This window comes from Diaporthe batatas, assembly GCF_019321695.1.
Source record: "Diaporthe batatas strain CRI 302-4 chromosome Unknown Contig00015, whole genome shotgun sequence".
Lineage (NCBI taxonomy): Eukaryota > Fungi > Ascomycota > Sordariomycetes > Diaporthales > Diaporthaceae > Diaporthe > Diaporthe batatas.
In genome coordinates this window covers 540,857-567,915 of record NW_025408562.1, presented here as the reverse complement: position 1 = coordinate 567,915, position 27,059 = coordinate 540,857, and the positions used below count along the sequence as shown (strand labels likewise).

Sequence of the window (27,059 nt, the reverse complement as noted above, 5' to 3'; positions counted from 1 at the left end):
GCCGCCGCCGTCTTATGCGGTGGACTGCCGCGTTCTTGTTGCAGGTGTGTTGAAGCTTTGCAGTCGTGAGCTTTCCATCAACATGGCCTGTTCTATTCGGTATTTCCATCACCCCGCATCTCCCCAACTCTACCACAGTAGCCACACTCTCGAATAGCAGGGCCTAGTCCACTAGCGCCTTTGCATCGCGTTGCAAATTGAGGTCATCGTCAACATACACAAACACAGCACTTGTATTTATTTTTGGAGTCTTACACAACATGCACCCCCGCCAAATATTTACCACTCATGCATGCTATCTATCGAGGCCCAGTCTCTCTTCCACACTATAGCTGAGGATCGGTCTTCTCCTCAATATCGTTCTTCTCCTCAACATCGGCCTTCTCCTCAACAACAGCCGCCGGAGCCTCCTCTAGCTCCTCTTTGTCTACCCATTGTGCAATGTTGCCCGGCATCACCTTTGTTTTCCTCGCAACAATCTCGCTCACAATCTCACGCACGCCCTGCTTGCCAATCATCCGCGCAGAGAAGGCGTTCACGATCTGTTTCTGTGTGTAGTGCTTGGACTTGGCGAAGCGCCTCACGTCGTCCTCGGATACGATGCCGAATTTCCGCCATGGGTATTCGGCGTAGTCGTCATCTGTCAGCAGCTGCAGCGGCGCCACGTCGCGCGAGATCTGGAAGAACGGCTGCGCGATGCTGTCCTCGTCCTGGATGTCACCCAGGCTTGCAGGCTTCCACTTGGGATCCTTGGTCTTGTCGAGGAGCAGTGCCCTTACGCCCTCGGTGAAGTCGTTGTGCCGCATGAACTTGGCGGCGATCTGGTGCTCCCGCTTGAACGTGTCGGCGATGCTCCACGCCCGGCCCTGCTGCATCTGCTTCAGTGTCACATGGATGGATGTCGGTGACCTCGCCAGCAACGTCGCGATGGTCTTGTTCGCCCAGTCCTTCAGCGGTCCCTCTGGCTGCTCCTCCAAGGCGCTCATGATCTCGCTGACCGTGGGCTTCGAGAAGCAACGGTCGATAGCCTTGCGCAGCTCACCCCCCAGCAATATGGGTTGGTCATGTGGCAATCCGGTAGAATACTCGTCGATGGCTTCATTGATGAGCGAGAGCCGCTTCTCCAGGCTGTCGAAATCCCTAAACCTGAGCTCCGCGAGCCGCTGCTCGAGCATCGGAAGCGTCGTCGAGTGCATGTAGTGCGTGGCGACACCCGCGTAGAACGCATTCGCGCCCCTGAGCTGCTCGCTCGTCAGCGCGAGGTAGGTGCCCACTGCACCAGGCATCCGTGGCAGGAAGAATGAGGCGCCGACATCGGGGAAGAAGCCGATCGTGGTCTCAGGCATCGCGAAGACGGTGCGCTCCGTCGCTATCCTGAACGGCGCGTGAATGCTCAGGCCAACGCCACCACCCATGGTGACACCGTCCATGAAAGAAATGTATGGCTTCTTGTAGGTCGCTATGAGGTGGTCCAGCTTGTATTCGAGCGCAAAATATTCATCCGATGACCTCTGGCCCTCTTCTCCCGTCATGTTTGCTCGTGCCAGAGCCGCCACGTCCCCTCCAGCGCACAAGGCGTTGCCTGCGCCCTTCATGACGACAACATTGGCCATGTCTGATTTTTGCCATTCTATGAGCCGAGGTCCTATTTTGCGAATCATGGATCCGTTGAGGGAGTTGAGTTTCTTCGGCCGGTTCAGCTCGATCGTCCGGAGGCCGTATATGCTGTTGAAGACGACATCTTCGGGCTCGTCGCCTGGCTGCGGTTGCCAAATCGGTGCGGACGAGGATAACGAGGACTTCATAAAAGTGTCAGCTGGGGTGGATTGGCCAAAGAATTGGTCTTGGTTGGGCATACAAGTGATCTTGGGCCCGGCTGTTGGTCCATGATCTTTGCTCTGAGAGGAGACATGACGGTGGCTCTGCAGGGCCGGCAACACGCTGATGCTGTTAAGCCAGCTCGCGCCGAGAGCGCTCTTGCGAACATTTACAAAAAGTGGTGACCCTCAGCCTGGCTATTTCCTGCGACGGCGCATGCAAAGTTGACTGATCAGTCTGGATCAAGTCAAACCGAGAGAGGGGGAGGAGCGCTCGGAATGCTAAGGTTTAGTTGCCGAACCGTCTTCCAAATGATGCTACAAATTTGCTAGCAGGGACCTCCAACCCCGGAGCATTGGAAGCTTGGGGCGTCACCCATGCTCGGGCTGGCAGAGGGACCCCACCTCCCGCCGGCCTCACCCAATCACACCCCAGCCGGCCTTAAGAGCTCCTAATTTTCCAGGCGACATCTCTATGCGCTTGTTGCTGCGTCCGACGTGAAAGCCGCGGCCTTGTCTCTCGTCCGCAACTCAACTCACGCATACCGCAAACCTCTCTCTACACAGACACCATGGCCGACCCCAAGATCCAGTAAGCAGCCCTCCCTGGCCTGCTCACATTCATATCCCAAATGCTAACATTACGACAGGGAGCTGCTCACCAAGCCTCGCAACGAACTGACGTGCGTCCCGCCCGCCTTCTTCTGTCGCGTCCCACCAGGCCCAGACTGACTTGAGAACAGCGAATACGAGATATCCCAATTGGAAGAGCGTACGTGCACACCCATCTGGCCGCTCTCGCCTTGACGCGTTCGCAACGCGCCGCCGCCGGCGACAGCATGCCCGGACGCCCCCCCCCCCCCGGGAGGAGAGCAGTTGCACGCTATATCAGGCACCCATCAACAGAGTCGCTAACGTGGGACCAACAGATGAGTTCTCCGCGGGGCCCCTCTCGATCCTCCAGACCGCCGTCCGAAGCCACACCCAGGTCCTGATCTCGATACGGAACAACAGGAAGCTGCTGGCGCGGGTCAAGGCGTTCGACCGGCACTGCAACATGGTCCTCGAGAACGTCAAAGAGATGTGGACCGAGACGCCCAAGCTTGCTAGCGGCAAGAAGGGCCGGCCGGTCAACAAGGACAGGTTCATCAGCAAGATGTGGGTTACCAAATCACCCCTTGAGGAAGCATGGGAGGCTTGTGGGGGGGGGGGGGTTGTCGCCCGCGCCGCTCCTTCTCCCGCCGCCCCGTGCTATTGCAATTTCGGAGACTAATGTTGGTACGCGCAGGTTCTTGCGAGGAGACTCCGTCATCCTGGTTCTGTTGAGCTGAACGGGGGGGATGTGTTGTATTTTAAACGTTTCACGATACCCCTAGGAGGACTTACCGTCCGGGTCGTCAGGGTGTGTTCTGCTTGCTTTTTCCAAAAAGGGTCAAGATCATTCACATATGGACAATAGGCGTTGAGAAATTGAGTCGACTTTTTCTTGGGATTCAAAAAAGAACAAATACTGCTACTTTCGCATGCATGAGACTTCGATCACCATGCATGCCGTGTGCTACTTGACATGGGAATCATAAAGATTAGGTATTACAGTCCGGACGCCCTCGGTATAACAGAAGCCCAAACCTCCCGGCTCACAACTCCGCGCAGACCAAGCACTTTGGCTGAGTAGGGGTGGGTGGGATTACCCGCCGGCACATTACACCTTCTCCCAGCCCTCCTCGTTCGTCTTGGGCGGTTTCAGCCCCGCGACGCCGAGGAAGAAATATGCCAGGCCCCAAGCACCGGGGTCGGGCACGTGCTTGAAGCCAGAGCCGCCGACGTAGACGGAGCGGCCCAGGCTCGCCACCATGCCCTGAGTCGCCTCGGCGGCAGCTATCGAGGCCTGCGCCGCCTTTTGGACGTCGCCGGACTCGGCCAGCGTGTCGACGAAGGGGTATAGCGCGTCAACCAGGGTGCGGTCGCCGGGCCTTGCGGGCGTGTACCTTGAGAGCGCCTCGCAGGACTGCTTCAGGGCCTCGGCCCAGACCTTTGGCGACGCGTCTCCCGGTGCCAGGGTGCTGAGGGCGTGCACGAGTGCGTTCAGGAAGATGGCGTAGAGCGCGCCACTGGTGCCGTCCATTGCCATCTCGACGACAGAGACGATATTTGCGATGTCTATCACGGCGTCCCCGGTCAGGGGGTTGGCCTTGAGGTGCTCGATGATCGCTGGTGATGTGTCAGTGGGACGAGCCGAGAGTCGCTTATGGGATGATGATTGCTTGCTTACCCTCTGCGCCTCTCTTCAGGCCGATGCCACAGTCGCCGTCCCCGACCACCGAGTCGTATCGGGTGACGTCTGGCTCTATTGCAATGACGTACTCGAGCCCCGACTGCAGAGCCTTGGAGGCGACGCTGGCATCGTACTTCAGCCCACTGGGCTTGACCTCGCCGCCTGCGGATGAGGTGTCCTCCCGCGTGGCCTCGTTCTTCTCCTCCCATGTCTCCTTGGAGATGGGGGCAGCCCAGCCAGTCGCCTCGCTAGGGTAGTCCAACAATTGGACCATGCTCGGGCCGCCGACCTCAGTGTTGACAACATTGAGAAGGGTAATGCTGAAGCCCAGGCCGTTCAGACTCGTCATGTACGTGCCGCTCAGTATCCTGACAGGTCGGATGTTGTAATCCTTCTGCAGCTGTGTGACAACCTCGGCGGTGATACCCCCCAGCTCGAGGACGCTCACTCCGCCCAGGTTGTTCACCAACAAGACAATCTCGTTAGAGTTGACATTGAGGAACGCCCGGTCCTTGTCCTCCTGGTCCAGCAGCTGCTTCAGCATCCTGGCTACAAGCTGAGGAAGCTCGATCTCTTCCCTGCCGCTTCCGGCCTCGTTGTGGATGCCCATGCCGATCTCAACTTCCTTTGCGCCCAGGGCTTCCGGGTCGTCTGCCTTTGGCGGCGCGCGGCCGGGCACGTGGACGTGCTCCAGACTGGCACCGACACTGACGAGGTTGGAAGCAGTGAGCCTGGCAACCTTGGCGACATCCTTGAGGCTGTACCCCTGGGCGGCCAGGGCGCCGGAGATCTTGTGGACGAGAACCGTGCCGGCGATGCCCCTGCGGCCGACCTTGCCGGCCTTGGCCCTGCCGACACCGACGTCGTCGCCGACGACGACCATTTCCGCGTCGACACCGCCGGCGCGGGCCTTCTCGACGGCCATGCCGAAGTTGAGGACATCACCGGTGTAGTTCATGACGGTGACGAGCACGCCCTTGTCATGGCTGACACGGGTCTGGATACCAGCGCGAATCTGCTCGGCAGACGGGGAAGCAAAGATGGTTCCAGAGACAGCGGCAGTCAACAGGCCCTTGCCGACCATGCTGGAGAAGGAGGGCTCGTGGCCGGCGCCACCACCGGAGACGATGCTCACGGTTGGGTTTGAGGAGTCATTGGGGGTGGGGCGGCGGTAGACGACCTTGTTGTGCCTGTCGAGGGCCAGGGAGGGGTTTGTGAAGGTGATGGCCTCAAGGGCCGAGTTGACCAGGTGTGTTGGGTCGTTGACAAAGTGTTTGGCAGACATGATGGCGGCGGATATCTGAATTCAGTTCTGAACCGTCGAGATCCTGTCAACCTGGCTGCAGCATATGCGATTGTCTACGGTACAGCAGATGGAGGGTATGAGGCCGGCGCAAGACAGCGAGGGTTTATAAAGACCCACTGGGTGGTCGAGATGGAGGATGGAAAATTGCCTGATTGACGGAAGAATTGAGGGGAGAGGAGCTGAGAGGAGCTGGGGCGAGGGAGCTCTCACATCACGATACCTGTCTGGGGCGTGGCCCTCGCCGCCATCTAATAGTCGAGCAGTCGGCGGGCGCAATCGGCCCATTCGGGGCAGCCAGGCCACCCAGACCGAGCAGCTCTACTGCTGGGTGCTCGGCGCGGGACATGGTTGGCATGGGCTGGTTGGCTGGGTCGTGGTTTGCTGCTTGCTCCTGCGCTACTGGGCAGGTGTCACGGTTGACAGCCAGGGTGAACTTGTCCGGGCGGAGGCGTCTAGAATGTCGGCTGTGGAGCGCAGTGGGATGAGCCTGTCACGCGCGGGGGCCGCTGCGGGGGAACGGATGGGGTGATGGCAACCTGCGTCGCCATCCGACCTGCCAGGCCCTGCCAGGCCCTGCCAGACCCGTCCCCTGGGGTTCGCCGGGCAGCCTGGGCAGCTGGGGCAGCTTGGGGGCTCCCGCCCGAATGGTTTCCCCGCCTAAGCGAAAAGTCTCGTCTGCGAGAAGTCGTGTCCGGTTCTCAACGTTCGTTCCGCGCCCCCCAAGCTGTCCCCTCAGCGACCCCTCACTGAACCCTGCTCAGCCCCTTCTGCCCCTCCGATTCTAGTCCTTCCATCCCTACGTTTCAACGTCTCCTCCACATGTGCCACCCCATCCGCTGCCGCATCGCATCGCGTCGCATCGCATCGCATCCGTTCGGTCCCAGCTCAGTGGGCCGGATGCCTTTTCCGACAATCTTTTTCCGGGGCCGTGGTTTTTTTTTTCACCGGGCCATTCACGGTGCACCTTTCCGTGTGGGAGTGTGTGTGCACTTGCAAGAGTGTGTACGACTTTGTTCATCTATCATTTTAACTCGTTCATCATTTATAGTATATGCATATTGGCTGTTGATTTCCATCTTTGATCTGCACGGGTATAACCTCATCCATCCACCCATCAGTCAGTCAGTCAGTCATTCATGCAGTTGTCTACTGTGTAAGTATGCACCCCCACACCCTCCCCGCCTCACGTCGGCTTGCCACTCGTCGTCGGTCCCGGCGAGTGCTCGCAACTGGCGCCCAACCGGAGATGCTGTGATGCTCTGCATCCATTCATCCAACCCACCCCAGGCCTGCATGTTTGGGTCTAATTATAAGACCACGGCCCAATCCTGCTCGACTTGCTTGAACCCGGGGAGCGGAGGTAGGCGAGATTTGCTGACCCAGAACCCAGGATTTCGTGACAGAATTGCGCCGCAGATCGTCGGACGGCCCGGAGTCAACCCCCGAGGACGCCTATCATGTCGTGTCATGTTATTCGTAGGACAAATAAAAGCCACCAGGGGCTTTGTCGACTCATTTCATAATAAAAACGGAACCCCCGATGACGCTCAGCGCGATGGCGCTCGTCATGAACCCGGCTGCCACCCTCTCGCCCATCGTGATCGGCGCCAGCACGGGCAGCTTGTCGTCGTTCTCGATGCCGGCGTTGGGGTTGCCCTGCGACGTGCCGCCCGTGTCGGCCGTGACGGGTGCCGTGGAAGAGCCGCCGTCAGAACCGCCGCCGCCGCCGCCGCCGCCCGCGTCCACCCTCCTGGTGAGCGAGTACGTGACGGCCGACAGCGCGCTCATCTGCTGGCCCACGCCCACCAGCCCGTCGAAGCCGCCCGTCGTCCACTTGAACCCGCACGCCGTGCCGGGCTTGCCGTTGAACCCCTCGGCCGGCGACCCGGAGCACGCCTTGGCCGCGGCCTCGGCCGTCGACTGCAGCAGCGGGAAGATGGTGTCGTACGTGTAGGGCGCCACCTGCGTCGTGCCCGACATCCACCGCAGCAGGTAGCCCTTGAAGCTCTGCTGGTCCGTGTCGCACAGCTCGACGTTCTCGCAGGCCTGCTCCATGACGACGCTGTTGTTGAAGAAGACCGCCTGCGTCTCGTTCAGGATCCCGTCCAGCCGCTTCTTCCACTCGGCCTGCTCGGCGCCCGACGTGATGTTGTACATGATGGCCGACCCGTGCATGTAGATGCCCGCGTTGTACGTCCACTGGATCACGTCCGGCTTGGTGCAGTTGGCCCCGTTGTCCACCCCGGCCCCGTCGTAGATGCGGAAGTCGGGCGTGATGAGGTTGACGCCCTGCTCCCACTCAAACACCCGCTGCGCCCAGTTCGCGTACGTCTGGTTGCCCGTGAACCGCGCCAGCCTCGCCGCGAGGTTGAAGAAGCACCCGTTCGAGATCGAGTTCTTGTAGTTGAAGCCGTTGTTGAACGTGAAGATCTGCCACCGCAGCCCGCCGTTGCACGTCTGCTCGTCCCACCGCGTCGTGTACTCGTTGAACACGGCCTGCGCGAGCGCCAGCCACTGCGGCTGGTCCGGCGGCGGGTCTGGGAATCGGTTCTCTGCCGCCGACATGGCCGCCATCGCCCAGAACCCTTGGTCGTCGTTGCCCTCCGTCCGCGTCTGGTTCGCCGGCATGAAGTCCTTGTCATCGCCAGCCTGGTGCAGCATCGCCTGTGTGATGACGGCTGTGTAGCTCTCGTCCCTGGTAAATAGCCAGTAGTCGATCATGGTTCCCATCATCGCCCCCGCCTCCCACCAAAAGTATGGCGATGGTAAGTTGCCCGGAACATCGCCTGTGTTGTTGCCGGTATAGTACTTCATCAAACCGAATGCTATCGTGCCCGCCGCATCTTTTACTGATTCTGATAGGTTCGGTCAGCCAGGTTACAATTTGTAGGGGTACATGTAGACGAGAACACTTACGGACGTCGGATACTTTGAGCTCGACGGCGAGAGTATTTTGACAAAGCAGGCCCAATACCCCTGCTGCACTGAGTACTCCCTTCATCGTGAAGATTATGAAATGGAAGCCAGCCTGTCTGGTCCTTGATATGACCAACAATAAAGAGAATCAAGTGTGTACTGTGTAATAACAAGCCGCTCTACGGTCTCCACAGCATCACACTCAGGAAGGAAAGATACCAATCCACGGAATATCCAATACCTCGGCCTGGAGGCTCGATCACAAGATCGCAAGAAGAGAAGGTGCCGTTGCTTGGCCTGGAATAATGGCAGAAACCAATGAGTATCGAATTAATGAATGTATACACCACCAGGGCTGGGCAGCGATAGAGACTGCGAATAAAGTTGCTCCCAAGCAACTGAACAACAACGAGAGAAAGAGAAAGGAAGCTTGAACCACGGGTCCAACAAACAATGTTGGATGTGCCACCCTCTTCACCAAAACGGCAAGGGGCCAGCAGAATACAACGCCCCCATGCCGTCACAGGCCAAGGGACAACAAACCTCGTCAGCGGGCGGTCTAATTCATCGGATGTTCGACGTGCCACGAGGCTGTGCACTATCACCCGGGGGGCCAGTCGGAGGGCTAGTGAAACGGCCCAAGTTCGAGGTCTGGGTTGTCCAGTCTCAAGACGGCCGGCCGTCGGGACCCCTGCTCCACCCCCTCAAAACCAGGCGTGGCTGGCCCGTCACAGTCTTGACAGCGGTCACACCTGCAGCGGGCAGTGCTCAACCACAGTTGTACTCTGGACCAGGAAATTTGGAGGGGACGGTCAATGGCAATCTGCAGATCTGGAGCTTATTTTTCGCGGATCCTTTGGGCTTCTGGTTCGTGGGGCTGTTTCGAGGGCAGCACGCTGGGCCTCAGGACACCCGCAGAAATAGTGGGTATCTCCGACTGCAACTCTTGTTTTGGGACTTCTGTGCGAGTATGATTTTATGCCTCGCTCCCAGGTACCTCCTCTCCTGAGGTGGATATCCTCGCAGAGACGTGTGATTAAGGTGAAATGGCTGCCGGCCTGGCGCCCAGAATCACAAGCAGCTTGTAACAGAGAATGTGAACCAGCGATTGGTGTAAGCGACCAGCGCCTTTCCCGAAACAAGAGCTGTGGTCCAGCCTCAGACGCCCAGACGCCTCGCGACTCATTACCGGCTTTACCATGGGCCCGCCATTGCCGTTGCATCTCATATTTATTCGTCTGAACCACTGGTCCAAAGCGCTCAATTCGAAGGTCATGCAAGCGGCCTGCCTTCTTCTGGCCCCGCGCGCCTGCTGAGAGGTGGCCGTTCTAGTGTACTTCGGACCGTCTTTGGGTGATCTTCAGGCCAACCGTCTATTATTAGCATCTGTGCGCTCTACTGTGGGACACTCCTGTCGACCAAAACCACGACCACGATGCTGTTGTTGCTCTACTGCTGCTGCCCTGCTTTTGTTGCTCATGTCTTGCGTCTTTTGGCAGGCGGTTCCTCCTCTGAAACCTCGTCTTCCTCCTTGTTGTCGTCGTCCGCCTCAGACTCAAAGTCATCGTCGCTGACTTCGTCCTGTTCCTGTGCCTGGGCTGGGGAGTAATGAGCAACAAGTTCTTCCGGGGGTGCATCCCTATACTTACTGAAGTATTTGATGGCGTTTGGCCACAGGTCTTCTGAGATGTGAATCGCGAGACTGTCTCCCTCTGGGAAGATCTCCAGGTCGTCTTCGTCGTCTTCATCCGCGTCGTCACCCTCGTCCTCCTCTTCGCCCTCGGCATTCTGGTCTTTGCCCTCCTGCTTGGCGATGCGTTCTTTCTGTGCCTTGTCCGAGGCCTCTTGGCTCTCCTCCGCGGATACATTCCGGCCAACGTAGCCGAACCATGCGAAGAAGCTCACCCCACCGAGCCCGGTGTTTTCGATCTTCTTCTTGAGCGACTTCTCATCTGGGGATAATTCCTGTGTCTTGGCGTCGCCTCCCTTGGCCCTGGACTGCTGAGCGTCCCAGACCCTCTTGGCCATTCCCAGTAGTCCTCCCGTCAAGTCCTTGCCCTTCTTCCAGTGGATCTCGACGGGCTCGCTCACAAGACCGCTCCAACCATTCTTGGCGTGTCTCTGCCAGAACTTCTTCTCGATGACCTTGTCTTCGAAGTGGTCGTTGTCGCTGAACTCAAACCTGAATAACAGGCTTCTAGGGTCACCATTGTTGCCATCTTCGATCTCAAACCGAGTCACGGACAGGGAAGTCAGCGAGCTCAGGAGCAAGGAAGAATCTGAAGGTTGTATGAACTCGTCGATGTCTGGCGGTGCTTGCTCAAAGACCAGTGGCCAGAAGTTTGGAATCTGCGAGACGAGCTTATGTCGCTTCTCATAGAGAGGCCGCTTCACCACGGCCTCTTGACGGGCTACGACGAATGTCAGCAAGTTGCTGATGGTTTGGATGACAATTATGATAAATTCCAGTGGTACACGGTTGCAGGGTGGAAGGGCAGTTCTTACTGATCTCAAGATCCGCATCATCAAATTCGGCACTCAGGTCGTTGAGCTCCTCATACGAGACGGAGGACTCCTCGGTTTGTGGAGGTGCAGCGGCCATTGTCAGCGGGGAGACCGAGGGGGTGTTTCCTGGCCGTCGACCAGGCCGTGTTTCAGCCGCAGTTGGCGACCGGATGGGCAGGGCGAAGATGTCCTCTTCACCTGGGTGACCTTGCCGACAAATTTTGAAGGCTTAGTCGCAGTTTCCTGCGAGATCCTTGGGGAAAGGAGCCGGTGAGCTGAGACTGCTGGTTTTGGAAGCTGGTGTTTGTTCTCCAACTGCAGCTGAAAACCCTGAGTTAACCCTGGTCCCAAGTACCCAAAAGGGGCAATGGGGGTGCTGTTGTTGACGGATCACGGGGAAAACTGCATACAGCTCACAACTCTTTTCCAACTGAAGGAGGGGGGAAGCACTGAGGCTAACATTAAATGGGCATGATATTTGCCATTCATTCGATGTCGAGTCCCACTTGGTCCAGTCATGCCTCCCTGCCGTAAGTTGCAACGCTGCCCCGTGCCCTACTTGGCTTACCCCGTACAGCACAAGGTCTGCAGCCCCAGGTCAAAAGGCTCTGGCTCCTTCCGTGCTCTCCATCCACCACAGCCCCAAAACCTGATCTCGCGCCGACTTAGGTTTGACGATCGGCCAGGCGCACAGGAAGGGAATGGATCCTCAGGACGTAATGATATGGTCGATGGCACGCTGGCATGATCCCGCACGGCCGGCCACTTGCCCAGTACTACATACTTAGTAGTCAAGAGAGCAGAGTAGTATGCGATCCGCCCCGGGCGTCAATCGATCTGCAACATGGCCATGTCGACGAACCGACTGCTCGTTTCTTGAATATGTGGCTCCCCACACTTCCTTCCACTTGGGTCGCAAGTCGCTCAGAGGCCACTCCTACCCAAGACCCATCCAGACCCACTCGCTGCGGTCTTGCGGAGTCGCACGAGAACGCAAGCATGCCGGCCTCAGAGGTTCAGAACCCATCCTAGGAGCAATGCAATGTGGCATTACACAGTAGACGCCGCGCGCCTGTGTTCCCACCGAACCTGCATGGTCAAGCCCCCTTTCGACTCGCGGGCGACGAACTCAGCGAGTGCACTCAAATATCCACTTTGGGGTTCTGGCCAGACCTCGTCGGCCTCAGCGGATAGGATTCCTATTAGCCGGCAGTGGGGCCGTCTAGGGCGACCATCGGCCATGTCGAAGCCTCGCAGCTTCTATGTTATGGTGTCGACCAAAGTAGATGCCAACCCCATTTGGGTGACTTATACACATACGAGTCTTCAGCTGTCCTGGACGATGTTAGAGGTTGTCCTTCGGCAAGGCTCCGCTGTAAATTCCTCATAGACACAAGATCATGGTCGAGAAAGCCTTCTGCTATCTCTCTAGAAAGACCTTGATATGTCCGTACTGTTCTGATGACTGGTATCATCGCATTTCCGTGATGACTTCAGCTCGAGGCTTGAAAATGGCCCACCAGAGATTACGGATGGATTCGGTAGTCACTGTATGCAAAATAAATGAAGATCATTGTAAGAGCCGCAGCAGGTGACATGCATCCCATACGGGTGACCTATGAGCCTGGGTGCCCCATTTTTCTTGTTTCTCGACCTCTGAAGATCACTCGGAAGTAGCTTGTCCCTCTCCTCAGAGGTAAGAGAAGGAAAGTTAGTATCAGTTGAGCTTTCTTGGACCAGCCTGAGGCTCGTCAATAGTGGAATGACGAGCGAGGACCTGGTCTGCCGGTATAATCAAAATACCAAAGCAAGACCTGGCAATGGACCAATAACGTGGGCTGTCCAGGATGGCAATAGAATAGTAACGTGTGGTATCAATGCAGTGGTCCGAGGAATCATGGCCGTCCTCCGCGCCGGTGCCCGGAGATTAGTTTGGGTGGCCACGGGATGTGAGAGGGCTTAGGTACCTAGGTACTTCTGAGTTCTGACACCACCATCGGGTACCTGGGTACGGCTAGTCAGACGTAGTCGGCTGGCAACATGCTAGTGACCGGCCGGGTGACTGACTGGTCCAGACCCCAAGGCGCAGACCGGGCTTCGGCCGAGGCTGCTGGGCGCAGACAGGCGGATATGCCGTCGATGATTGTTTCAACAGGAAGGAGGTCATATTTTTGAAATCCTCCGCGGCGTTGCGACATAGGGACGGGAAGCGGTGATCAAAGGGTGACATAGCAACCGGGAACCAGCAACAAGGCCAGGGCTTTTGTGCTCCGTGTCGTGTGCCCGGGACGCCTGCGTGCCAGAGCGACGTTGCACCCCTGACCCTTTCAGCTGACGGGGCGCGCCGAGGCCCAGGCCAGCCGGCTGGCCATTCACAAGCGGCAGCAGCTGGGGCGGCACTACACAGTCCTCAGACGCTGGGGCCCGCTTCCTCGTCCACTTCCAGGCAGGCCCGCCGCCATCAATCATTTCACCAAGCCTCCACTCACCTAACCCAACCCAACCTTCTCTTCGTCCTCCCGCATCCGACACCGACCTACGCCCACCGCCTCCACCACCACCACGGCCGACGACGTGCCTCAGATACGGTCGACCTACTCGAAATCAATCGTCCTGCCCAGGCGACATTCATTCACCCCATCCACGACCACCCTGCGACGCTGTGGTGCATGTCAAGCGGCCCGACTGCTGCCGACCGTCGCCGGTGACGCGACAGACCTCCCTGTCCCCCCAGACACCCACCCACTCCTTATCCCGACTGAAAATCAATCGCGCCTATCGAGGACGGCCATCCGGTGCCATTCCGCGACTCCAGCCCTCTGTGGCTCCCCGCCGTCTGGACCTTTTGACGCCTTGCCGGTCGCATCGCTGAGATTTCACCACCGGCAGAGCAAAGCCTTTGCCACCATCAGCCGTCAACCCCACCCGCCTCGCCTCGCGACCCACGGCAAGCCATCATGTCATTTAATCCCCAGACGCCGCAGAGCCCGTCGCATTTGTCACCTAGCAATTCCGACGCCGTTTCGGGTGTGCAGAGCACCATGACCTCATTCACCACGGCCCTGCCCACTCCCGCACATTCCATCAACGGGACTGCCCTACCTTCCGACTCGACCGCTGACGTCAGTATGGGTGCTGAGTCCCCCCACAAGCGAAAGCGCGTCCAGGAGGACATCGGAGAGCACGGCCAGAACCAGAAGAGGGTGCATATGGACGATGGCCTGCCGGCCCTCAAGGATATGCACGAGGATGTGGGGGAGAAGTACCTGGTCATGCAGAAGGCATGGCAGCCAGCCAAGCCTCTGCTCTCAGAGGACATCTTTGAGATGTACGACTTGACAGGCCTCGCCGGGGAGGTGGCTCGCGTGTTGCCCGATGGGACTAAGAACGCCATGCGCAAGACCTACAAGGGCCAGATTAAGAAGCTCGGCCTCATGGGACACTTCGACCCGGTGAAGAAGGAGCCAAACGACCCCGAAGGAATCCTGAGCCTGCTTTCCGTACCACCCGAGGAGTTCACGGTGCACTTTGTGCGCGGGAAAGAGATCGAGGACGGGTTCCGCCCGGAGGTCCAGAAAGTCCTCAAGCAAGCCACCACGATGGCTCGCGGCACCATCCCCACCAAGAAGTGGGATCAGGGGGTTCTCGGCGACTTCGCCGGAGCATCAAAGGGCTCAGGCTCGGCAAAGGCAACAGCTCCTGGCACGCCCATGCATCCTGCAGCCGGCGGCATCCCTCGGACCAAGGCTCAGGCGGTCGCGGCTCAGGAGGCCGCCAGGCCGCGGAGGGCCGGCAAGAAGAGGAGCTACGGTGACAGCAGCTTCGAGGGCTATGGTGACGCGTATGACGACGAGACCGGGGCAGAGACGGGATACTCGACGGGCGAGGGCGAGGGCACCAAGCGCAGAAAGAAGGTGCTTAGAGCCTTTGCCTCTGTTCACGTTTCAGGACGTTTGCTGACACCTTGCAGAATGCCAAATCCTTCCAACAAATTGGAACACCCCGTCAGTCCTATGGACCTGGCATGGTTGGTGTCTAAATTGTGCGACCGAATCCGAGTCAACAGCTGTGCTCTCCCGAGCCGCACCAGTTCCTCGCTATTCAAGTCGTCCAAGCCAGTGTATGCAGATCGAACGCCCACGTTCCTTCTCGCGGCTTAACGGAAGGATGAAGCATTCCAACAAGTCTGCCACGGAGTCGCAGAAGCGATCGCGTTTGCGGACATTAGCAGCGCCCCACTGCCGAATCGCGCAGAGTCGGGCATTTCGCCGAACGTGTTGCCGGTGTGGATGTTATGGTGCTCATGGTTTATCGCCGCCTCTTTTCACCAGACATGATATGTCAGGGAGCGAGGCAGAGAGATATTTGGCACAGGAGAGTGATTGTTACAAAAGGTGGTCATTGGCACGCCTAACATCAAAAAGGGGGTAGGGGGACAGGGAGGTCCCAGCAGTTTGCGTGCGTCTAGCAGCAGGCGGAATTTATTAATGACCGACAGGACCGAGTTCATCACTTCTACGACACGACCGGACTGGAGGCTTTCCTGACAGGGACGAGTTTAGAGGCCGTCCCTTTCACTGTTGCATATTCTGAAATTGAAATCAAGCATGGCGTTGGGGATTACTGCTTTTGAAGGTCAGGGGCGCTCTTACGACCCGGGCCACACACCAAATGACCACAAGTATTCGGGGTCAAAGAAAAAAAAATCGAGATACCATGGCGCAAAGCAGCTTGCCTGCCCCCTGTTCGGGATCATGGCTGGGATCTCGCTTACTGATTTTGCGTGGTCACTTTGCGGGTTTGCGCAAAGCTCTTATACGGGGTTCTGCAGCCGTGGCCTACATAGAGGAATACAACAGCGGAAACTATTGTCTATTTCTTGTGAGACCGGTTTTGTGTTTTTCCAGTGGTGTGCTCGTCGCTTGGGAGATGAGCAGAGCAATGATGACTGGCTGCTGGATGAATTTGGGAATATGGCCTTGTCAATATGTATTTTGTGAATACCTAAATCCATGTGAGGCCATCCGGAGGAGCGCCATGTGACGCTTTCCACTTGTCCATCGTGAGTAGGCCTTTGTCCAGCAGTCTCCGGCCAGGACCCTCGGGGAGTCTCATGAATATGAGTACAAGTCGCGACACGTCTACATGTACCTTGTACTACTTGGTCATGGGGTTACTAAGGGCGTACATAAAGTTCAGCCGCATCATGTCAAAGCAATGTTACCTTGCCAATGGCGCAAGCTCGCCGTGGCGTGATACCGGCCAAAGTGTATGTAGTTTGACTGTCAACGTACTTGGACACACGGAAGACTACCTCCTTGAAAGGGGAATCACAAAACCCAGCGAAGCATGAGGGGGAGAGAGAGAGAGACCCGGCCTCCCCATCCGTCCTCTCAAGCCCAACCCCTCAGACCAGAAAACAGAGCACACCCTCAACACCAGATACATGGAAGAGCCAAAAGGACCGGAACCCCAAGAAAATGGCATTTTATTTGGGGGGGGGGGCAATGTGCTCACTAGGGGTACAATAAAGCTCGTCAGGGGTACAGGAACTGGCTAGGGGTACAAATCCGAATAAGGATTTATAAACTGGCATGCCATATCTGGCACATCCAGAATTAAAAATAAAACTTTAGGTCTTTAAATTTCAAAGGGGCTGGGAGGGTAAAGGTGGCAAGCTCCAAAGCATAGCAAAGGTCCTCTAGTTTCTTTAAAAAGAAATCATGATGTGGCGTTCTAGTATTCTACTTAAGGTAGTGGACTAGGTAGGGTATGCTAGACTAGGTGTGGCCAATTAAGACAGATCTTGCTCGAGTTTGTACCCCTAGCCAGTTCTTGTTCTCCTGGCGAGCTTTATTGTACCCCTAGTGAGCTTTACCCCCAGAAAATGCCAACGTAGAGAGAACCTCTACGACCTCCCCGCCTTCTCCGTGGGGCCGCGCACTCCTGACAGGGCACTTTCGGGAGTCTGTCTACGTGGGCGGCGGGGGGAGGTGAAGTGTTGATCGGCTTGGGCTGTGTGGCTCTCGCGTCTTGGAATACTTGCATCTCATGTGCGGTCGGTCGTTGTAGCGAGCGTTTGCTTACAAGTCACAGTCAACGGGTAGGCATATGAGGAAGATTTTGAGTGAACAACAGCAAAGATAAAGTGAAACCTTCTACATATCATGTTTGCTTGTGGGTATCTCCGCGGGCAAGCGAGCTTCAAAAAGAATTGTTCCCGTGTGTGAGTGCAACTAGGGCAAAGACTCCTCGATCATCCCCTCTCCCAACGCCAACATCATCAAAGCCGCCTGTATCAGTCTCCTCTCCCTCTCACAGCAGTGTGCCTATCTATCCCACTCGGAAATCCCCTCACGGCTCAGCGGCTTGCTTGTCTACGCCGTGCCACGCCGGGCCGCCGTCGGAAGCGCGGGACTCCTAGTTCATCGCCAGGATAGCCCTCGTCGACGCGTCCTCCCGGACCCAGTCGACGATCCTCGACCCGACGTCACCGATGAGGATCTCGTAGTGGGGGCCCGAGAAGAACAGCCCGCAGTGCGCGCCGACCTCGTCCACGTCCTTCATGTAGACCTCCACCCACGCCCTGTCCCTGGCGCCGCCGACCTTCTGCGGCATCATGCAGAACTTGCGGAGCTTCTTCTTGCCCCTCTGGCCGGCCGCGGCGCCGAGGCTCGCCTTGCCCTCTTCGTCGGCCGCGCCGCCGTCGTTCTGGTCGTCCTGAGGTGGTGGCGAGGAGGCCTCCCCGCGCTCGCGGAACGCGAGGTCCGTCAGCTGCCGCTCGAGGATCTGGGCCTGTGCCGGCGTCACGACCTGGGCCTCGGACGGGCGCGAGGGGTCCGCGGCCGAGCCCACCTCTTCGTCTTCTGGTGGTGGCGGTGGCGGGCCGGTGTTGGTCTGCTTCGCCTGCGCCTGCTGCTCCTTGGCCAGCCGCTTTGCCTCCTCCTTCTGGCGCTTGTCGGCCTCCTTCTGGGCCTTCTTCTGGCGCTTCTCGACGAGCTTCTGGCGCTCTTTTATGGCCTTGTCGCGGTTCTTGACGGCCTGTTCGTAGCCCTTCTGCGTCCGTTTGAACTCCTTCTCTGCCTGTTTTCTTGCCTCCTTGTCGCTGTACTTTGTAAAGTCGGGAACTTGTGGCGGCTCCGGGGGGTCTGGTATCGCTGGTAAATCATGGTCTATAGCCGGGGTCTCATCTTTATCGGGATCTGTCTGTGTTGAGGATGCATTTGTGGGATCTTGCTCTCCAGCCGCGGCGGAAGACGCGTGCTGGACCTCTGTCTGTGTGTCCAGGTTGCTGCTGCCACCACCATCCGATGGTTCTGGTATTCTGGGCTCTCCATTTTCCAGGTGTTTGTTGGGCGCGTCATCCTTCCTTTGATGATCCGCATCCTCGTCATCAGACACTGGCAAGGGTTCGAGCACGTGCAGGGTCTGAGGCTCTTCAGTATCGCTGTAGTCCTCAATCGAGATCCTGGGAGTCGACGCCCCGGAGGCGCCTGCGCCGTCCTGTTGCGAGTCTGGAGCAACCGGGCGCAAATGCGTGTCAGCACGTTTCGGCATCGGAGGCTCCTTTGGGATGCCGGTGGAAACGGTGTAGTAGTTGACGAAGCGAACCCTCGGTTCGCCACGTGAGCCTTGGGGCCTGTTCAACACATCCACGTCCTCTAGCCGGCGGATCTTGTTGTACCTGTTTTTAAGGGAGGAGTAGTCCGCAAGGCAGCTGCCGAATTCCAGGTGCGAGAGCAGATGATGGTATGTCGAGCTGACGAGCCCTTCTGAATAGTGTTTCTTGGCGAAGTGAGCGACATTCTTCCAAAAGCCCCTGTCGACGAAAGGGATGTCATTGTAGAAGGTCGGGTTAAAGTTTGGGTCAGGCTGTGAGTCAACCGAGATGCTAGACGACAATGTTGACAGGGGCACAGGAGACATGGTGCCTGACGATGGGCCAGCATCCGAGGATAGGCTTGGTGTCTGTTGTAGGCTCAGCATGGAACCGGAGGCGTTCTGAGAGGCCAGACCCTGTGAGAGTTCCTGCTCCCTGCCTGGGGGATCTGGGGCTTTCCGAAAGAGACTGGCAATGCCCGACGTGATGATTCCAGGGTGGAGACCCAGCAGTGGCGCATCCAGGGAGATGGTGCCTAGTATGCGATGCTTGAAGGGGCTGCCATAGACGGGATTCGGAGAGGGCTGGAGACATGTTAACGGGGTCATAAACCAAGACCACAGGGCGTAAGTAGGTGTAAATACAATGAGGGCCACATCGGCGGCAAGCAGTCCACCCATAGAATGTCCAACCAGGACGACATCTGTCTTGTCCCCTTCATGGGGCTCGAGCCAGGCGCTGAACTTGTCCCTGGCGACCTCGATGGCCTTGTAGGTCTTGTATCTGGGATATATCTTGGAGTGAACGACGTGGGACTCGCTCAGCTGTTCCCGCAAGAAGTAATGAACGTGAGCGGGGAAGGAGCGGAAGGATGTGTTATCGCCCATGAAGCCATGGATGTACACGACCAGTAACGTCCTCCTGTCCTCATTCTCGTTGAGGGAGGGCACCAGGGACTGGGTGCTGGAGGAGCGGGGGTCTCTTGTGTGCCAGGCATGCTCAGGGCCCAGCATGACGGAGCTCCTCCCGGCAGGAGACTGGCAGGGCTGCTCGTATGGTGAGCCCAGGCCGGGGGAGTCGTACGGCGGCGGCGGCGTTGAGGATGATGAGGCCGGGCGAGAGGCCGGGGCCGGGGCCGGAACTCTACCTGGCGATGGAACGCTGTGGCCGGGACCTGGAGACCAGGCCATGACGTCACGTACGGCGTCCTTCAGCGGGAGGTGGTGGATGGGATGGGTTAGCTGACACGGACGCACGCTTTGAAGAGGAAAAGGATGATTCAGTGAAACCGAGGGCCGAGAGTCGTGGGATTCTGGTTTCACCTGCCCTCACAAGAGCAAGCACCTGGCACCTTCAAGCAAACACACATGCAGACATGGCGCTAGTACAAGAAACAGGCTCAGCCCCGCAGATTTCTCCGCGAGTCGTCAACTGTGGATAACTGCAAACCACGATGCAGATTGGCTGCCCAGCTGCCCAGCTGCCCAGCTAGGCCAGTGTCGCAGTCGGCCATTGGCTTGTTGTTATTATCCTCTTGATTGTCCACGAGAGAGGTATAATGCACTGCACGTACTAGCTAGGAAGCTGCCACCAAGCAAGCCCCTGGCACTGCCAATGCGTACAAGCAGCCAGCGTGTTCGAGTTCCACGTACTGCAGTGTGGCGCGGCCCCTCGCAGCCACCGAGACTCCTGGCGATGAGACAGCCTATTCATCGCGTACCACGTCTACCACCAGGCCTGCTACGATATCTTGTGGGCCACCGTTGAAAACGTTGAATACGCACGGGCATATCTGCGACTCGGGAAGGCTGCATGGTGCCAGTTGGCTGGCCAGTTGGCTGGTCGGTCAACAAGTCAAGTCAAGGCGTCCCAAGGTTGTCAGGTTGTCAGGTTGCCAGGTTGCCAGGCTGCCCACAGCGCGTGTCTGTGTTCCAAGGAGGGCCCGCTGCCGACGCGGCAGTGCGGGTGGGAATAATCCCCTGGGTGGAGAGGAGGGGCTGATGGGGGGTTCCCAAGGGCACGGGCACCCGGGAGCAGGGACTAGTTCGGAGCAGCCCTCCCAGGACGGTGTTCCCGGCTGCCCAGGCTGCCCAGGGTGTCCCGTGGGAACCAGCCAACCCGTCTTTTCTGCTTGAAACGTTCTCGGACGGTCCTGGCGGGCCAGGCGGGCCAGACGGTCCAGACGGTCCAGACGGTCCAGACGATCCGTGTGGGTAACGGCCATCCAGCCATCCTATCCATCGCCCGGCTCGGAATGACCATCATTCAGACGGAGTATACACACTGGCAGTACCTAGGTACCTACTTAAGTAGGTACTCATATACATAGACATGTACTTCATTTCCGTCTTGTGCTCGGCTGAACCACAGTTTTGATTGAGCTGGGTTTGGATATGGATTTGGATTTGGATTTGGATTTCTGGATATTGGAGACTCTGGTCTATTTGCGGTCGGTCCATTGCGTGATTAGCAGGCCAGTGCTTGCTTGCTGGGCGAAACATTCATGACCGCATTCCTGACGATCGGGGGCCAAGGAATGCGAGAGAGAGATTGCACCGGCACCACTCGCACACCACACACACCCTGACACCCAGGACACCAGCCCAACAGCCCAGGCTACTGCGGTCTGGACGCCGGGTACCTTCTAGAAAGGGGAAAACCAGTGTCTGAATCAACTGCAGCCCAGTGCACGCCCGTGCCGTCCACGAGTTCTCTCCAGATGCTACCGCGCCACGCAGCAAATAGCGCCGCCCTGAATACGAAAATGGGCCAGCCTACCGCCTGCCGACATGCACCTCAGCGGCCAGGTACCCGAGCTACTAATGCGAACGCCCTTGATGCTTGTACGAAGGGGCCAGTCTTGCAGTAATGACAGCCTCTGCCAGTCACATACTCAATCGCCCATATCAGTTGGTGCCCCCAAACCCAGCCAGACAGCCCAGGCCAGCCCCCAGCCAGTTGAGTTTTGCAGGCGCGGTCGAGCGTCATCTGATGTCAAGGTTGAGTTCGATAATCCAATGTGCCAGTGACAGGGGGGACCAAGATTCCCAGAGGATAGGCCCCATCGTGAACGGCAACATGGGACCACCCGGCCAATCACAGCCCTCCCGCCCGTCCACCGTGTGGGAGGAGGGTGCGCGAGCCGAAATTTGATGGAGCCGATGCATCTCCTTTGGTCTCCTCTCGGTCTCCTCTGCCCTGGTGATTGCACGCTCTTTCGCGCCCGCCTGGCCCTCCTGGGCTGTCGTAATCGCAATCCCAATCCCACGCATGCGCCCGCGGGAAAATAGCCCTTCTCTCCATAGCGGCCGCCTGCACTGACTCTGGGACGAGACCTTACCTTGCCTATCCCAGCCTCGTCCCGGTGCTCTGTTGCTTGCTCGCTGGCTCGCTTGCTTGCTCACACACACACTCTCGTCGTTCCCTTCCCTCTCCCGTCCCTGGACAATCTCGTTCCGTCCAATCCCTTGACTTCCTTTTTTTCCCTTTCCTCTTTTCCTCCCCTCCCCCACCATCTTCCCTAGTGATCTCGAGGCACGTTGCGCGCGTGGTTGTCCTCATCACTCTAGTCGACAAGGAGCGGTCGTGTCGTGCAGGAGAAAAGACAAGAAAGAAGCAGAAAGCACAAAGGGCTACGGAGAGCCGTGCCATTTCGCTCGCACGCAATTTCGGGTTCCATTGGCCGGCTCGGAGAGAACAATGAGGTGAACGGGTCCGCGGCCCCCCCATATCCAACCAAGAAAACGCCCCAATACTTGCGAGACGAGACCCGAACAAAGGCACAACGCCAGCACCGACCGTGTCGTCGACGACCGAAATATTGGATGCGATAGTCTGCCTGCCCATCTGACTGTCCATCCGTCCGATCTTTTTTCTCAGGTGCCCTCATCAACACGACGGATTCGTGCTTGCAAACGCTGCGTCAGCAATGGTTCTGCGCCAGCCAGTCACTCCTTTGCCAATCCACCAAAGCCAAGCTTTCGACAAGCCATCACCGTGCTCCCCATTCGCCGGCCAAGTCACCATCGCAACAGCCGTCCCCGTCGCTGTCGCTGTCGCCGTCGCCGTCACTGACACGGCTGTCCCCAGCTGCTGCATGCTGCTCGCTGCTGGCAACTGCGCCTCGCCTCGCATCGCGTCGCCTTGCCTCGCCTTGCATGCGTAGCGTCCCCAGGCACTCTGCCCGTCGGTCGCCATTGTCCAACCGAATCGCACCCGCAGGAACCGGAACCCGGTCCGCCTCCAGCAATACGGGAAGCCCGTGCTGATCGACAACACACACCCCCCAAACCTAAATCCAAAGGGGGGCCTTTTTCGGGCCACTCCATCCCACGCTCGTTTATTCAGTACACTAGAGACAGAGACCACCGCTCGCTATTCTTGTCGTACGCCCCTCTTTAAGAGGCATTGCCGCCCCCCCGGCGCGATGACTAACCACTTCTACGGGTCTTCACTCTTTCAGGCCCCAAAGACTGACCACGTCCACCACCGACACTCTCATTATCTGCATGGACGCAGTCTCAACAACCACCTTCGCTCGCATGCCCACTTCCACCGGCGCCAGGAGGAGAACGAAACCGCAGACCTGGATCAAGGCGACACCATCATCACCGAGGTTGTGCAGACCATCTCGGTCGTCCAGGTCATCGATGGCTCAGGCGCAATCATCGAGACGCAGACTCTTGCCTCGGAACCCCAGACAAACCTCATAGACGCTGAGACGGGGTCCACCATCGACCCAAAGGTCAAGGCCGTGTCACCCACCCCCGACTCACCCGGTGCTGCCACAGCCTTGTCCCCCGCGACCGAGACCTCCATCTCGGCTGAGGACCCCGTCTCACCTACTCCCGAGACCCCTCCGCCAGCCGCCAGTCCCTCCGATGCTTCCCTGACTGCCACCACCATCACCTCCGTCCCTCCAGGGGAGACTACCGACGCCACCACAATCGTTCCGACTTTATCTCTGCCTCCGAATTTGTCATCTTCCTCGTCCTTTCCTTCTCTCAGCTCCACCTTCAACTCCACCACCTGTGAGTAGCACCTCGCCCGCAACGCAATATCTCACCCAGCAGCACGGCTAACACGTCCACACAGCTTCTCTTACTTCCTCATCGTCATCTCTGTTGTCAAGTTCCTCTTCTCGTTCAAATTCCACAATCACCAGCTCTACCTCGTCAGGTAGCTCAACTGCGTCTCAGTCGCTCTCATCGCTGGTCACGTCCCTCTCATCTTCATTCGCGGCAGACTCGATAAGCGGCACAGCCTCAAGCTCGTTTTCAAGCTCCACTTCCGGCTCGAGTAGCGTCACAACTTCATCATCGGGGGCGTTTTCGACATCTTCCGACTCGGATTCGCTCTCACCCTCGCCATCACCCACATTCGGCATAGGAGGTGGTGATGGCTCCGCGGGAACCTCCATTCTTGCCACGCCCTCTTCCTCGTCCACGTCACTATCCCCAGGCGCCTCTAGCGATGACGGACCTCCACCCACTGGCACGGTCGTCGGGGGTGTTGTTGGTGGTGTGGCCGGACTTGCGCTTTTGGTCGCGTTCGCTTTCATGCTCCTCAGGCTGAGGAAGCGCGGCTGGTGTCACCTGCCCCTGGGCGGTGACGACAAATCCATCACCCCAGCCACCAGGGCTGTGGGTCCTGGCCCCTCCGGAGACGGTAGTGGCGGCGGCGGCGGCAGTGGCGCGTACGGAACCATGCAGCAGCAGCGGTCGTCAGCGCCCTACTCGGTCGCCTCGTCGCTCGCGGCCCTGGCGGGGAAGCGGTCGTCCCGGGAGCGGTCCAACACGGGGTCAGAAATGGCCGAGCGGGGCTTCGTCCGGGTGTCCGGGAAGAAGCTCCCGCCCGTGCTCCAGTACGGGGGCGACGGCTACTCGGACCCCCGCGACCGGAGCAGCCAGAACAGCGACGCCACGGTGTACCGCGACTCGATGGCCATCTTCAACCAGGTCTCCACCCCGCAGCGCCTCGCCCTCGGCTCCCCCATGCGGCCCGAGAGCGGCGTCATGGTCTTCAACCCGGGGCCGGCCAAGACGCCCGTCACGGGCGAGGTGCCCAAGACGCTCGACTCGCCGACCCTGCCGCGGAACTCGATGCTGCCCCCCGGCGCCGACGACGTCGGGAGGACGCTCGCGGCCCAGGACCACTCCCGCGACGGCGCGGCCTCCCGCACCTCGCGGGGGTCGGCACGGTTCACCGAGAACCTGTCGTGACAAGGGCTTCGGGCGACGTCACTTTTCCTCCAAGCGCTGCCGACACGTCAACTCACCTCCTCTCTCGTGCTACATAACGTTCCAACCCTGCGCCGGGCCTTATTCTCACCCACAACCCGGTAGCTGTGTATGACCTACCTACCATACCTCAACCATACTTCTAATGTTTTGAAACTTAGTGCTATCTTGCCTTGCTTTCGGGGGAGGCGAAAACTCTTTTTTATGTTTTTGTTTTGCCCAAACCACGGCGGCGGCGGCGGCTGATGATGTGCCTACGACAGCGCAAATACTGGAATTCTTTTGGCGTTTCGTGTCCTTTCTCGTCATTTTTTTGTCCTGTCTTTTGTCTTTTTTGTTTTATATCTTGGATACCACTTCTTCAGAAGACAAGCGGACATTTTCAAAATTTCGCATTTTTTTGATGGACACAGTAAGGAGGGGTTTTTTGGGGCGGAGGAAAAAGAGAAGAAGAAAAGGGTTTCGCTCCTCGGCCGAGTCGAGCAAACCCGGGTCTGGGAGCCTTGGCTGGTCATCGGGACGGTTTGGTGATCTTTTTTTTTAAACTTGATGTTTTTCCCCATCCCAATTTCTCTTCTTCTTTTTCATCTTTCATTTCTTATTGGGCTGGGCAGCAGTAGAAAAGAGACAGACAGACATGAGGATGACCGGCCGGGCTCTCCTAGGAGAAGCGCATTACTGTCCGAGGCAATGTGCAGTTGCCTTTGTACATAATAGCTGGAGACAAATATAACTCTTGATGAACAGGGAGAGGGATGGTGGAATTGGGGGAAGGGGCCCGGTCGTGGTCTCCCCCCCCCTGTCCCCCGTCCCCTCTCCCTCCTTGGAAAAGAATCAGTTGCCTTGGCAACTTTCGGTGTGCCCTTCTTCTTCGCCGTGATCGCCTCAGCCAGCGGAGCTCGCAGATCACTCAATGCCGCTCTGGCCGTGAACCATGAATGGGCTGGCTGGCTGGCTGGCTGGCTGGCTGGCTTGGCTGGCTTGGCTGGACCCGGGTCTCGCGGGCGTGATTATTACCACCTGCTCCGTCCGGGCGGCGGTGTCACTGCTGCGGGGGCGAGGTGCGAACGGAGAAAGGTGCTGCTGCCCTGGTGTGGTGTTTTATTTACTCACTTACAGAGACCCGGCCGTCTCGCACGCACGCAAGCCGGCGGTGGGACACCCCGGACCCGGCCCAGCCCAGCCGCCTCGTCCTTTCTGCCCACGGGGGCCCCCCCGGCGCCGCCCGACGGGTTCGTTCGTCTCCCTGCGTGGCTGGCTGGCTGGCTCGCTGGCTGGTGGGCTACCTCCGGGGGGGTCGGCTGGGCTGGAGGGCTGGGACCCCGGTGTCGATCTTTCCGGATGCCGGGGCACGCGGATGCGTTCACCAAGGGGACAGGACAGGACAGGCGGGCAGGGGCAGGGGGTCGTTTGTCGGTCGCCGGGCGCATGGCGCATGGATCCGGCGCGGTCTCCTGCGTACGTCAGCGTTTTGCAGGGGAGCTGGCTGTCCCGGGGACGATGTCCAAGGCATTGTGCGGGATTGGGGTTCTGTGGAGGGGCAAGGCTGGTGGGGAGCCTGTTGGAAGGCATGGGAGGCCGGTTTTGTTTATTTTTTCCCCCCTTTACCGCCTCTCGATTCTTTCTTGTCTGCCGTCCTCGCATTCTGTATTGTCTTGATATGCCGTGGTGGGTTTTTGGGGGCCAGGCTCAAGTACTGGGTGGGATCGTTCCCGTCGTCCCATGATTTTCATTTACACGGAGGAGAAGAGGAATAGAGAGACGAAGCAGGGCCCCCAGCTGCGGGTCCCACTAATTCGTCCGGTCGCCTCCCCGTGGTACATACAATACCTGCCAGCCATACTGAGTCTCGCAGGGTTACATAGGTACTTATTAGACGAGGCAAGGTATGTAGGTTGCTTCGTTAGCCGGGACGGTGGTGATCCAAGCCAAGCAATCGAAAAGCACTGGGGTTTGACGTCTGTGGGCTTCGTCCGATACAGGCCAGCAGGCGAAGACACACCAGAAAAAAAATAGAGAGGGAAAAACTTTTGTTGGGGTCTTGCTCCTTCCCGTTCAGCTACCAGTCTCTAATCGGACAGTCTATCCCTCCATCACCCCGATCAGACGACGACGTTTTGAATGCGCACACAATTCCTATCTATCCGGAGGGCGACTGAGCTCGGCCCAATGAGCGGGCGCGGACGGGTTGGGCTTGGTGAAGATGTATCTTGAGACAGAAGTGAAACGGCCAGGGGGGCGTGCTTCCTCGTGCCGGGCGACAAAGGTCGGCGGGACACAGAGCAGGGCGGCGACCGCTTGGACTTCTGGGGCGGGGGAGGGGGGGGGCTGGCCGTTGAAAGGAAAAGAGAAAAGAAAAAAGTGTGCCTGCCAATGACAAATTGTGATTGTCATGTATGTA

The 27,059-nt window shown here is 58.3% G+C and overlaps 8 protein-coding genes across 8 annotated transcripts; 3 read left to right on the top strand and 5 right to left on the bottom strand.

Annotated features, from left to right (window-relative positions):
* Positions 1–215: 215 nt before the first annotated feature.
* On the bottom strand, positions 216–2,126 carry KVR01_011189 (uncharacterized protein). Its single transcript, XM_044785224.1, has 2 exons — positions 1,859–2,126; positions 216–1,799 (listed from the first exon to the last, which is right to left on the bottom strand). Exons 1-2 carry the CDS (start codon positions 1,985–1,987, stop codon positions 327–329), a joined length of 1,602 nt encoding a protein of 533 aa, XP_044639564.1. The 5' UTR covers positions 1,988–2,126; the 3' UTR covers positions 216–326.
* Positions 2,127–2,389: 263 nt separating this feature from the next.
* Positions 2,390–3,148, top strand: KVR01_011386 (mRNA splicing protein SMD2; the record flags this gene model as incomplete). The annotated part of the gene is made up of 5 exons (XM_044789847.1): positions 2,390–2,409; positions 2,468–2,500; positions 2,561–2,589; positions 2,747–2,975; positions 3,106–3,148. The coding sequence occupies 5 exons, from the start codon at positions 2,390–2,392 to the stop codon at positions 3,146–3,148; spliced, it is 354 nt and encodes a 117-aa protein (XP_044639761.1).
* Positions 3,149–3,519: 371 nt separating this feature from the next.
* On the bottom strand, positions 3,520–5,377 carry KVR01_011440 (uncharacterized protein; the record flags this gene model as incomplete). The annotated part of the gene is made up of 2 exons (XM_044785239.1): positions 3,520–4,028; positions 4,090–5,377. 2 exons carry the CDS (start codon positions 5,375–5,377, stop codon positions 3,520–3,522), a joined length of 1,797 nt encoding a protein of 598 aa, XP_044639815.1.
* Positions 5,378–6,910: 1,533 nt separating this feature from the next.
* On the bottom strand, positions 6,911–8,399 carry KVR01_011217 (uncharacterized protein; the record flags this gene model as incomplete). Its single annotated transcript, XM_044795053.1, has 2 exons — positions 6,911–8,253; positions 8,315–8,399. 2 exons carry the CDS (start codon positions 8,397–8,399, stop codon positions 6,911–6,913), a joined length of 1,428 nt encoding a protein of 475 aa, XP_044639592.1.
* Positions 8,400–9,790: 1,391 nt separating this feature from the next.
* On the bottom strand, positions 9,791–10,916 carry KVR01_011405 (uncharacterized protein; the record flags this gene model as incomplete). Its single annotated transcript, XM_044787939.1, has 3 exons — positions 9,791–9,912; positions 9,964–10,725; positions 10,820–10,916. The coding sequence occupies 3 exons, from the start codon at positions 10,914–10,916 to the stop codon at positions 9,791–9,793; spliced, it is 981 nt and encodes a 326-aa protein (XP_044639780.1).
* Positions 10,917–13,055: 2,139 nt separating this feature from the next.
* KVR01_011149 (uncharacterized protein) lies at positions 13,056–15,852 on the top strand. Its single transcript, XM_044794483.1, has 2 exons — positions 13,056–14,733; positions 14,790–15,852. Exons 1-2 carry the CDS (start codon positions 13,777–13,779, stop codon positions 14,856–14,858), a joined length of 1,026 nt encoding a protein of 341 aa, XP_044639524.1. The 5' UTR covers positions 13,056–13,776; the 3' UTR covers positions 14,859–15,852.
* Positions 15,853–16,932: 1,080 nt separating this feature from the next.
* Positions 16,933–19,942, bottom strand: KVR01_011280 (uncharacterized protein). Its single transcript, XM_044788591.1, has 2 exons — positions 19,064–19,942; positions 16,933–19,003 (listed from the first exon to the last, which is right to left on the bottom strand). Exons 1-2 carry the CDS (start codon positions 19,607–19,609, stop codon positions 17,240–17,242), a joined length of 2,310 nt encoding a protein of 769 aa, XP_044639655.1. The 5' UTR covers positions 19,610–19,942; the 3' UTR covers positions 16,933–17,239.
* Positions 19,943–20,948: 1,006 nt separating this feature from the next.
* Positions 20,949–25,489, top strand: KVR01_011423 (uncharacterized protein). The gene is made up of 2 exons (XM_044791199.1): positions 20,949–23,449; positions 23,514–25,489. The coding sequence occupies exons 1-2, from the start codon at positions 22,846–22,848 to the stop codon at positions 24,638–24,640; spliced, it is 1,731 nt and encodes a 576-aa protein (XP_044639798.1). The 5' UTR covers positions 20,949–22,845; the 3' UTR covers positions 24,641–25,489.
* The last annotated feature ends 1,570 nt before the right edge of the window (positions 25,490–27,059 follow it).